Source organism: Ciconia boyciana, chromosome 24 (genome assembly GCF_034638445.1).
Source record: "Ciconia boyciana chromosome 24, ASM3463844v1, whole genome shotgun sequence".
NCBI classification, from domain to species: Eukaryota; Metazoa; Chordata; class Aves; order Ciconiiformes; family Ciconiidae; genus Ciconia; species Ciconia boyciana.
Genome location: NC_132957.1, coordinates 2260284 through 2273074, shown reverse-complemented (window position 1 = coordinate 2273074; position 12791 = coordinate 2260284). Strand labels below are relative to the sequence as shown.

General features: G+C 42.9%; 1 protein-coding gene across 6 annotated transcripts in view; it reads right to left on the bottom strand.

Moving 5' to 3' along the window:
* Positions 1-24: 24 nt before the first annotated feature.
* The window catches only part of MLLT1 (MLLT1 super elongation complex subunit), a 32419-nt gene continuing 19652 nt past the window's right edge, over positions 25-12791 (bottom strand). Inside the window, exons 7-13 of one of the 6 annotated variants that reach the window (XM_072845212.1) lie at positions 9406-9493; positions 8474-8585; positions 7068-7167; positions 6770-6841; positions 5384-5431; positions 4942-5013; positions 25-4423 (exon numbers count right to left, since the gene is read on the bottom strand). In XM_072845212.1, the coding sequence (XP_072701313.1) occupies positions 4295-4423; positions 4942-5013; positions 5384-5431; positions 6770-6841; positions 7068-7167; positions 8474-8585; positions 9406-9493 (621 nt within the window). In that variant the 3' untranslated portion in view covers positions 25-4294. Of the gene's footprint in view, positions 4424-4941; positions 5014-5383; positions 5432-6769; positions 6842-7067; positions 7168-8473; positions 8586-9405; positions 9504-12791 lie in introns of all 6 variants that reach the window. The other 5 variants (XM_072845210.1, XM_072845211.1, XM_072845214.1 and 2 more) reach the window with 5 other exon arrangements.

Here is a 12791-nt window from a genome sequence, read left to right as displayed (position 1 = left end):
CGCTTGAAGTTTTACTTTTCCATCTTACTTTATTTCACTTTTTCTAGAAAATTCCTCCATAGTTCCACAAATTTAACAAAAAGTTTAAAATTCAGGACAAACAATCCTGTAACGTATTACAAACATGGTTGTTTTTTTTTTTTTAATCTTGAAGTTAGTCTTGGGCCAGCTGAATTTCTTACAGCCGAGTGAAGAATTCATTTCCCAACACAACTTTTAAAATCCTCAAGTGACAAGGTATTTAATACCTCGGCTCTAGGCAGAAATACAATTAAAAATTATCTAGAAGTTGAAGTACTTACATTTTTCTTTAGGAGTGCAAACTCATCTTGTCAGTTTTTGATGGCTATTTCATGCCCCCAGGAAAGCAATACCGATCAATTTTTGTCGTTTTAGAAGCGATACTCATACAAGGTGCACAATGGTTGTCTACAGCATCGACACGAGCGTGCCGACCAGCGAGTGCCAGGCACCTGGGCTAGCAGAGAGAAGCTTTGTCCGAGTTCACCGCCCGTGCTCCAGTGCATTCGCCAACGTGACAGCTGAAATTTGCAGAACCAGAGTGACTCGGGTCTCTGCTTGCAGAGAACGTGACAGGGCAAGCTCCGTAAGGGAAGTTTAAACCTCTCTCACCATCAAATACGTTCAAGATCTGACAAAAACTGCTTCTGGATTGTTGCATCAATTGCTTTGCTAGTTCTGATGCTACCACCGCACACAGCGAGAGAAAAACTGGTGGCAAAATCATTGCACTTCCATGTGTTCAGCCTGACCACGGCACAGCCAGTCTCGTTACCTATGTGTCCAATATTCCTCAGCTGGTGCTTTGGGATCCAGCCAGCCTTACTAGCCTTTCTTTGTTTTTTTTTCATAGTAAATGTCAGTAATCAAAGCCTCAAGGCTTAATACATACGTGGACCAAGACAACAGGAAAATACTCCTGACCCCTCTTTTGCCCTTTAATGCAAAGGCCAAGGACAAAGGGAAAGCTGTGTCCTGATCTCCAACACGATTCAATTCAAAGCAACTCTGAAAGCCTTCAGACTGATCAGCGCTTGTTCATGCCTTCAGTACCAAGATGAAGGACACTGAAAAGTAACAGAATCCTGTCCATTTTCCTTAGAAAAACCATTATGGCTAGAAGTCAATTTTGGATATTTTTTTTTTCCTTTTTTTAACAACGCAAGCTACTACACATCCTCGAAGACCTGAGCAATGCTGACAGCAGCACTGCCACCTCCTTCCTATAGTACAATAATCCATCCATGCTCTCAAGAGTGACACAAGAACAAACACTTTATCCACAAATACCTGTACACGGCATGTCAGAACAGCATTCAGCCAGCCTATAGAGAATCTACACAGGGAACTCGTTCATATGTAACTAGAAGGGGACACAAGATGAGGCCCAAATTCGACCATTCTTTGTTTGCAGAGTCATTCCTCCTGTGGTCCCCGACGCTACCACATACCCCAAAAAACAACAACTCTGTAGAACAACTAAGTACTTGCAAGAAACCTTTTAGTAACAAATCAGCATGTGCACACAATGGAAAAGAACTATTGCTGGGGGAACGATCCTATTTCAGGTTTTCAAGGAGATTATAAACAGTCTAAAAAAAATCCAGGTGTAAAATACTTCTTATAAAAACCAAACAAAATTCCTATCAATGCTCATTAGACTTCACGAATAAAGTCGGTTCCAGGACAGGACGATGCCACAGCCATGGGCGGGAGCCCCGGCACTTCCAGCCAAGTTCAGGAACACCCTCCCACACGTGTTCTTGGACTGGCTGGGAGCAGCGTGACCATTCAGATCTCAAGGTGAGAAGGGGGCAGAAGGGAGGTGGCACCTCCGATCCTCATGGAATAACTCTGGAGGCTACTGATAGTCCCAGGAGAAATGCTGCCAGGATGGGCGACACAGATGCAATGGCTGGGGGAGTAAGTTACCCGGGTGGAGAGAGGAGGCAAAGACCTCGGGAGATCTCGGGCTCAGGCTGGCTACTACCGCTGCTCCTATTGCTTCGGGGACAGGACAATGTCACCAACCTCACCCTTCACTGGGGGCAGCGGGCAGGAGGCACCACAAGCCAGGGGCCGCTCCGCATGCCCAGGGAGCCAAGTCTGGGGCCGCAGCAACCGCACAAGGCTTGCCTCCTCCACGCCACAGACCCAACAGAAACCATGAGTAGTTCGCACGTACCCACCACGCCTAAACACAGCACACGGGCGAGCCTGTGACACTCGTGGACTGTGTCTGCCGTCCTCCACCGCGGTGCATCCCACTGCCAACCAAGACAGAACTGCAGCTCCTCCTCTTCCCGCTGTCGTCCACCTTCTCAGTGTACATTTGCGCACAGGGTTTCTATCCAGGCTTGGCATTGTCCATCAAGAAAGAAAACAGCTGAGATCACTGTCGTGACAGGGTTTGCACCTGGCATGAGCTTGATTTTTTTTTTTTATATATATATATACACACACACACACACACGACACATGAAAGGTGGTACAAAGACAAAATTAATGGGAATCGGGTCAACATGACCCAACTCAAACAAGCTTATCATCATATTGCCACTTAAGTTGATTAGTTGCAACATTTCCATGATAAAGAAAGGGGTAACCCAAAACAAGGGACTGCAATTTCATAATGGAGAGGGGACAGCAAACCCTGGAGTGATGCAACCCCCCAGCTCCCACATGGGGCTTTCACAGATAGGGGAGGTCCGCTCATGAGCGGAGGGCTCCTCTGGACCACTGCTCTCCTCCTCGCTGCCTGCAGCCCACTTAACATTTGGCAAAAGCTTACACACTGATTGGAAAAAACAAGCAATTCTTCAAAAAAATACTGAATTTAGGGAACAGGAGTGTAATACAGGTTTGAGGAAAGCTAGGGGACTTTGCTCACACCCACCTAGACAACACTTGGAAGTCAATACTAGTTTAACTAGAAATATATGAAAGAGTCTGGATTAGTGTTTACGGTTTCCTGCCAGTTCTTGAGCAGGCAGCAGGGCAGGAGAGGGAGGGGGAAACAAACCTGACTTCACTTGGTTTTTACATCAGCGTTTTCCAGGTGTGTCCCAAGATAAAATTCTCCCTTGTTTTGGTTTTCCCAAAGTACAGCCACTACTATAGGGGCCACTGTAGGAGATTCCTCTTTGAGAACACAGAACAAAACCAATCACGTATTTTGGCAAAGTTATTAAACACTGACAAATGAAAAGACGACAGGTGAGCCCCTTCCAGAGCACAAAATGCTTTGAAGATTGCTGTTCAGCTTTCATACACTAAAAATTGTCCACAAGAGGCATTTCAACAAACAAGTCAAATCTTATTAAGCGCCCTTCCCCTGCCATAGCCATTAAAAAACATAACAGAAAAACACACCCTTAAGATCATAAGACCCAACTAGGCCCTTCTTATACATACAGTACATACATATATATAATATATATATATAAAATATACAGCTTACAGTTTTGTAGTTCTATTACAGTTAAAGCAGACTGAAAGGAGTGAGACTTTGTTTAGGAGCTCAGATCAACAAACAAGACATCTCAAAACCCCAGCGGGAGACAGCAGATTCTAGAGGCCTCTTCAAAGAGCACAAACTGTCTCTGCAGGAAGCTGAAGGTCCTGCGCGTGGAACGATGCCCTGGAGGAATCGGGAGCCAAATTACAGCAGTGCTCTGTACCGAACCACGGCAGAACTAACTTGCAAGTGATCAAAACTGGAATCTGTCCACTTTCCTCTGCAGCAGACCAGCAGGACCCCTGGGAAGCCTCCTCTGTCATCAGTCTCTCGGCTAGCTTTGTAAAAGCCAATCTTGCTTACACAGCGTGAACGCTTCTTCACAGAGCTGGAGGAAACGGGACTCGCTAGAGCTCTCCGCAGGCAGGCTGGTCCCTAGATTTGGTGAAGAAACCATCGTCCACACTTCTTCAGATCTCAGAGACGCCTGAAAATGTGCTCTTAAAACACAGTTTCTTGAAGTCAAACCAAAAAGGTCACACTGTGCAGCTAAGTGCAGCACGTCTTTTGCTCTACTCAGGACCTGTGCCCAAGCGTACTTATGAAGCTAGGGAGGACAGACTCAGCAATACGGGCGCTTGTTTGAAGCCTACAAGAAAGTGCAGCTGGCTGTGCATTCATAGAGCATGGCTGTTCTCTAAGGCAGTGCTTCGGGTGAATCAAGAGAGTAAGAAGGCCTAGTTCCATGGGTTCGTTTCCTGGTACCAATAAACGGGATTTCTGGTTTCAAAAGCAGCCTGCTTCTAAGGCCAAGCGTCATGTTGCTACTGCTTCCAAGTAGCTCTGCAGCTTACGGACGGTTGTCTCATCCAAGGAGAAGAGGTCAAAGTCAAAGGTTGTGTTGGTAACATTAAAATGCCCAGTTTCCTCAATGAGATTTACAATCTGTACAGAAAGGAGACAAGCAAGGATGTATACAGACCCCATAAAGATTAAGTACAGCAGAAAGGCCAGCAGATAGAGAGCAACCCATCCAGTCCTTTTATCATCCCTTTAGAATAGCCTCAGAGATGAGAATGTCTCGCAACATGAAGGGAATCCTCTCCCAAAAAAGCAAACCAGCTCTTCCTGCATGCCTAACTGGCTCAGAACGGAAAGTGACGTGGGCACATTTCTTTCCTTTTAAATTAGACCGAGAGCGCCCAGCTTTGGGACCGCTACCAGGATGGCCGAGGAAAGATGCACAAACCACACTTCTGTACCTTTTCCAACAAAAACATTGCATGCACATCTGATTTTTTTTATTTTTTTTCTACATATCTTTGCTTTCAAAGTGAACCAGACCCTCTCATGAAGGAGAGGCAAGTGAAAGGTCAAGCATCACAGGGGTCCGGCTGAGACCCTTGGACACAAAGATTACCAGAGTACAACAGCTTGCCAGAAAGCTGACAAATGTTCTCTACCTGCTGTAGCACATTGCGCTCTCGTAGTGCCATTAGCCGCCTGTGAAGCTCCACTAATTCATCAGTGTAGGCCTGTAAAGGAGGCATGAACAGAAACAGTGACATACGTGGCATGTTTGTATGACTGCCGAAGTGACTTTCCTAGTGAGGATCAGAGGATCTTGAGGCCCTTTCAGACATGTTCCTATTCCCAATTTTTCCCTACATTTTTTACTGCCTCCTCCATCTTTATCAAGTACTGGGAGACTAAAGACTTTGCACAAATACGGATGGTCTGAAGACCATCAGCAGGACTATTTAATGACACCATTAAACAAACACCTGTAACCAGCTTTAAGAAGTGGTCTTTGAGCTTAGAGGACCTCAACAAGGTGAAGTTCATCTTGGTGAACTTCAGTGCGAGTTCTTCATCAGCGGGTTGTACTAATAAACTACTCATTACCTGAGAATACATGCATCGATGCTCAGTGACCAACACCCCAGCGATCTGCTGAACAATGATTTGTGTTTAGGTAAGGAAAAAAATTCTTGGAGTGCACTGTATTCGCAAGTAGTTTTACATACACCACAATGGGAAATGCAGGCTTGTTTACAAGCTCAACATTTTAATTGTTCTTATATAAGGATGGTTTGGTTTTTCCTTTTTTTTTTTTTTTTTTTTAATTTAGGCAGCCACCAAGGCAAGTTTCTGTTGGCACACTATTGCTCACAGGGGATAGATTCTTAATCCGTAAAGCTGCCCCAGAGTTGTTCATGTCTGTATTAGCAAAACTGAACTCATTTAAGTAAGTGTACTAAGGCAAAAAAAAAACAACCCACCCCAAAACTGTGAAATATACCCCTCCCCAGCACATTCACACAGAGAAAAGCATTTTTCCCAAAACACCTAAGCAGTACTGAATGCTATGCTTGCTGGGAGAGCTAGTATCTTTTATAAAACCTCTGACAGTTGGAAAAGCTGATGGTATTTCAGGCACTCTCTTCAATGGCTCTCAAGGATGTCCCCTTCTATCTATATTAAGTAGTCTAATAAAAGATACTATTACCTACAAACCTTGCCTCAGATAAGCCATCTCAGCTATGGTTAACAGTATTTAGCGGTCGAAGATTTTGTAGCTACCAGGAGACTCAGATGCAAGTATCTCGAGATCACACTTAGACCTAACATTAAGTGATTAACCTGTGCTGTATTCTCCTGTTGAAAAAGTGTTAAAACACACAAGTGAGAGCTACACACTGATTCTTTGATTACTGCAAGGACCTCAATGATTAGACTAAGGAAAAAATATTAAGCTTCCATTTGATTGATTTCTTTACCAAAAAAATGACAATTTTCTGGACAGCTTGGGGCTTGGCTCTTTGCTTGCAAGTTAACCATGCTTTAGGAGCATGTACACTGCTCAACTTTCCTTAGAGGCAAGAAAGAAGGGAATTTCATTGAACAAAGGTTTCAACTAAACCAGCAAAGCAGAGCATCAAACAATCTTTAATTTGTAAGATCAAAGACAGAAGAAAACTGCCTTTTAATGAAGAGGCACTCACCACTGCAGCAGTGGCCAGACCATTGGTTCAGACAAAGGGCAAACAAAAACAATTTAAACGTTTTGCATATGGAAACGACCTGGGGGTCCATCTATTTAATAGACACAATTTCTGCAGTGTCACTCTCCAAAGTCTGTCCTTTCAGCATCTGTTTTTCATTATACTCAAGCTTTTAACCTGCCAGGGCAGAACAATCTGAACAGGCTAGGCTCAATCAAATTGTTTTCTACACAGAAACGTTAGTGAGCATCCAACAGTTCTATAATATGTAAATCCTCAAACATACCTTGTCATATGTTCCCTTCTTCAGGATCTTCTCTGGCTTGTTACAAGACTCTGGGCTTTTTCTTCCAGATGCCTGAGGGTAAAAAGAAATCAACATTAGTGACCAAAATTATTTCAGACAACATGGTGGTTTAATGGTCTGGATGCACAGCACTGAACAGAGAGGAACTACCTGTCTGATGAAGACAATGAAATAGGGAAAATTTGGTGCAAGTCAGAACTAACATCATGAAGTGAACACAATGCAGGAACCCAGAGTGGTGGAAAGTAGCATTGGATGGGCGTGTAGGATGCAATACCTTATTATTTGCTGGGGGCAGTTTCTGACCAGGAGGTGGCTCTCGACTTGGCAGGCAGGAATCTGCACTGTTATCACTGTCGCTGTCACTAAGGCTCAGTCTGAAAAGCAAGCAGCAGAGAATTAGCATCACCAGGTAATAGGAAACTTATTTAGCTGTCAAGTGAACCACACAGAGTTCACTGAAATTCTCTTCTTTATTATAGGCACTAAATTGTCCTGGAGAAACGGTCAGTCTGTAATTTCCAATAATTCCTTTTTCCCCAGCTGACATTGCCTTTGCCATCTTCCATTCCCTGGGCAGGCAGAGTAGGGAGTTTTAGTTGACACATTACAGCTAGCAGTTCAACTCTTTCATACGCAAGTCCCCTTACAACAACTGAGTAAGTACCACCTGATTTTCACAAACGGCAACTTTATTTTGAGGATTTATTCCAAGATCACCGAGTTACCTGCATGAGAGGCTTACCAACACCTCCACTGAGAACACAGGAAAACAAACAAACAAAAATGCATTTAGTGTTTTCGCTGTGACCTTTGAGATTTCCTATTTATTCTCATTCTTCCTGTGGCCCTACAGATGTATGATAGCAGGTATCCTACTTTTGATGAGCTTGAAAAACTGTTTATTACCTATCCCCTAAAGGTCTAAAAAATATCCTTCAAAGTCTCTCCATTCCTGTTTAGTTGATAATGACAGTGCAACAACCGATTTTTTGTTTGTTCGTTTTTGGTGAACACAAGCATCATTTGGAATTTGCAGCTGCTATCTGGGCCAAGCATTTGGTTTCCAATACTGAGCCCGAGACTCCAGGTTTTGGCTACAACAGCGTTTCCTGAGGGGAGAAGGATGAAATTCAACTATTTCCATTGACTAAAGCAGGAAACAGCTGTTAACCAAGTCCCATAGGAGCCAAGTAACCAACTGTCAGCACGCACTATCAGCAAAGAGTAAGACTTCTCAGTTTTGTATCAGTCATATGCAGTAAGAAGAGCACACATGCTGACAGCCTCCCCAACGCTTCTCTAATCTCTGCAGATCAAAGGTGTCACACACCATTCAGCTCAGCAGAGATCTGAAGACAACAATTAGGTGACTATTTTAAGGGGCTCAGTCACTAACACCTGCAAGCTCAACACACACCACTTCCCAGTGGCTTCCTCTCTTTGAGCTCCGGTGATCTCTCCTCATCCAATTCTGTTCTCACCCTGCTGTTTTCATCGACTCTGTGTCCCCACCCCGTGCTAAGTACTCCACACATCTGCCCTTTCTCTCCTTCTCTCACGCTTTCCTCTCACGCATAGCCCCATCACTTTGATTCCTCCCTCCAAATGGAGGGCACACAAAAATACCAAACATGGAGGGTAAAAAGACAACAAACATCTTTCTTCCTGATTTGTTACCACCTGGAATCCCGGCTGACTGGGTTTGCTTTGACTGCTGCCTCTTCTCCAGAGGAGCTGTCATCATCATCTGACTCCTCCGACTGCAGATCTTCCACCATGGAGCGCAGCGGGCCTGGGATCAGAGGGGAGAAAGCAATTCAACACTAGGACACGTGCAGCAGAACGTCATCCGAGCTATCTGATCTAAACTGGATCGGTTGTTATTAAGATACATCAAGATTTCTCAATAAGATGTCCCTGGTATTTTCATTTCGCACAAAGATACTGCTAAAAGACACCGTATTCCAGTCTCAAAACTAAAGCAGAGTTGAGAAACTTTACAACTGCCGTAAAGCCACCCTAGCCTCCCCCCAAATCCTCCCACTCTCTTCTGAAATGAAAACAAAAGGACACATTTTTCATGTGTTTGGGGACTATTTTAAACGTCACTCAAGAGACAGTATTTGTAGCAACACAGCATTTGCTAAGATTAGAACATTTACTATTGCCGCAGTATATCTCTTTGGATTATCAGTGGAGGAATCTGAAAAAGAAGCTATGTTATGCACTGGCAAAGTGATGAATGTCACATTTATAATTTTTAATAAAACATATATGAGATTGGAGGAGAAATATTCTGGTGACACTATAGATCAAGCAGCAGCAAACACATTTATAAACCGAGGCAGAAACCAAAGTCAACAGGGAAAGAATCAAATCCAGAGAGATACCCTACTCATAAATTAACTGCCAAAACAAGAAAAATACTTGTTCATGATTACACTATGACATTATTGCCTTTTCTTGCTGGAGCGTCACAGCTTCAACACATGGTTGCATACAAGAAACCGTATTAGCCTTATATATGGTGCTGGGAAAACAGATCTAATTCTCATGAGCCTTTTAAGGTTATGCAAGGAAGATTTTAACAAATTTTATTTCTTGCAACACACCTTGACTGTGGTTCTGAGATGGCTCGAAATCTGAGTCAGAGCTGGAGTCGGAGCTGGAGCTGGAGTTGGAAGGGCTGGACTGGACAGACTTAACCCCCCATAAAAGGGAAAAAAAGAAAAAGAATCTTAACCTTTCTAATCTGGAAAACCAGCACAGAGCACAAAGCACAGTGAGACAGAAGCATTTGAGCACTCTACAACATCATACATCGCTGAATGCAGTTCTTGGAATTACAGAAAACATACAAAATGCAAGGTGAATAAAAACAACATTTATAAAAACTTTGGCACGCTGTAGCTCAGCACTCCTGGGCAGTAGCATCAACAGCTCCCACCAAAACCTTTCATGCCACTAGTTTAAAATAGCCTCAAGTGATGAAATATAGCATCTGAACAATGTCAAAGTGAAAAAACCCTTACTTTGAAATGTGAAAGATGACTAGCATACACCCTAGAACAATTATCAAAGCCCTCTTAAGAAGTGTATTTATTGTAACCCACCAACATTCCCTCCGAACACCTCGTACTGATCATTAAACATAGAAAGGATGCCTATCCTAACCAGCTCACTTGACTCCAAAATTAGTTCTAGTTTATTACTACACCCCCAAAACAGTTGTTTCTACACCAGTTTGAGCAATCCACTGTACTGTTTTCAGTTTATTGTGAAAACGTAACAGAAACCAGCTAAACTCTAGTGAAACCAACTCCACTGACTGTCAGTATTCAGCAGAAATGCCAGGAGCATACTATGCAGTAACTGTGAGTAAAAAGATGTAATGAACTACTGCTAATGACAGCATCCAGAAACAAAGTTTTAGTGCTACGTATGTTTTTAACATAAAACCAGATAGTGTACAGCAATCGCATGCTTTAGCTTAAAGGACCACGAGGTGGCAGTGAAGGCTAAATCAACTATTTCATCCCCAATACCAGCAGCCACTATTACAATAATCTTAAAGGTTTTTTTGTTACTCAGTTAAAATCTAGTTTAAAGATTCCCAGTGTACTGTAATATTATCTTGCCTTTTGTAAAGTAATTCCCTGGAAATTTAGCATTTCAATTTCATTGCACCATTCCTAGGAATCCACCTATTACTTCCACTACCAAATCCTGATGCTAGAAAAACCATACATTCCTATTGATCAATAAACTTTATTACAGAAAGTGTTAATACTATAAAAACACTGTAAACGGGTAGAAAGAGGCACATCAGCAGCTTTGGGCATTAATAAGTGAAAGCGGCGGCAGGACTTTCATCCCAATACCACCCTTCCCTATAATTTATCACCCAAGTATTGTTAAGAGTTTCATTTATTCAACTGTAAGAAGGCAGGGAAAAATGTCAAAAAGGGGTATTACAACCCATGTTAATTATTCAGTAGCATAGGAGAACAATTTAACTATTCCAGTATCTCATATATTGGCACACTGCAGCAGCCCTATTTATTTAGAAAAATTACAACATGAAAGTAAGGAGCAGTATTTTCAAGATAAGGGAGCACAGCTCTTGTGTCTCACCCACAGATGCAATCCCAACATCCTTCATTCCTGATAATCTAGGTGTTTAAGGTGTTCCCTTAAAACGACTTAACAGGAGCTAAGAAGCAGAAGTTGGAAGTTGTATAGACCCCCGTCTCTCCTTTTGCCATTAACCCTATCAGCTATTTCAACCGTTTAGGAGGCATCCAGCTGGACATGCTCTGCATGCTCAGGCTGCAGTTACTGTCACCGTGATATGACAAAAGCACATGCCGACAATGGAAAAAAGCAATCCTGCCCTCACATCTCAGCCTCTCTCTTTTGTCAGCACTAGCATTTAGGCAGCCAAGCATGAGGCCAGTTCAGGGAACTGGACTGGATGGGGGAAGGAAAAAAAAAAAAAACAAAGAAAAAGAAAAAAAGAAGGGACAACTAACTTTCAGCAGGAGCTGAAATGGAAGGAGAAACTCCTCCAGCCCATTGCAAAGTCACACGAGCTCTCGTGCCAGCAGCACAAATGAGAGCAAGACTGTTCCTTTCAACAGCAGCCTGCAAAGATGTCAACTCAAAGCAATCCTGGAGTTGCAGCCTCAGAGCATGTTGCACAATACGTTGGCTGCAGCAGCAAAGCTGATTTAAGAGTTTCCGGGCCCCGGTCCACCTCCAGCTGCTCATTCGCTTTAGTGATGTGGCTTACCACACAGATCCACAAACAGCTGTACCAGTACAAACGATGGAGTAGCAAACTGCAGTGTTGGGAGCAAAAAAAAACCCCCCAGGGTGGAAAAGGAACTCGGTCTTCTCTGCTGATGCCAATGCATTATACAGTTATACCCTTAAGCTTCAAGTTCCACAGAAACCTAGGCTGATCTGACTGGCAGCTGCCACAGTTCCCCCTCCATCACACAGAGTATTCCTACCCTCCTTCTGGGCTAGCACTCAAATACCTCTGTCAAGCATCCAACAGACACGAGAGCTGGTGCAAGAGAGGACACAGAAGCATACAAAGCTTGGTGGGGGCAGGACAGGACTGTAGCAGACGCTGTGGAACCACAACCACAGTTTGTGGTTTTACGGAACAGTCTAAACAGCACTATCAGCTTACAGCTGCATGGCGAGTCCCAAGGGGATGGATGACACCTAAGAAATAATGAAGTACAAGACACTCAGGACTTAACAGAGATCAGCAGAGTAGAGAAGCTCGCAGCAAGGGGCCACGTATCTTGTACAGAAATGAGGAGCTTGCTACACACTGACGCACTTCAGATATAAGGCTAGAAGTGGAGAGGAGCTGCTTCTTTTTAATGCACAAGCTCCACATTTAATCAATCTGGAAAAAAAATCTTTGCAGAGCAACTTGAATTAACACTTCCCCAATAAACTCTTCTACTGGAAAGCTTTTGCAAAAAAAATCCTTTCCGAAATAAACACATCAATACTTACTGTATCATGGTGCTGATTAAATCATCTTATGAATTGTCCCTAGAAGATTTATTCTAGTAAAACAAATCTTTCTAAAAGTGGTCAGTAGAAAGCAGTTCAAAAATTCGGTGACATTATCCTGTGAATCCTATTAGAAGATATATGCCTTCTTTATAGCACATACAAAATACACAAGTGAAAAGTAGCAAGAGTTTGGATTTAACTTGTGTCCTTCCCCTCCTACTTCTTTTTTTTTTGCCTTATTTTAGAAAACAGAGGATAAGGAATGTTCTTAGTTGTAAAAAGGAACAAAATATTTAGACAGCTTTTAAAAATAGTAGTACAATAACACAATTCGGTTTATGTTTTACAACACAACTTATTTAGGTTTAGTGGCATGTGGTTGTATTTTGAGCTTTAGCCAATAGCACATTTCTTACAGGCCATGTCAGGAATAGGGATTTTTATTTACATTTTAATA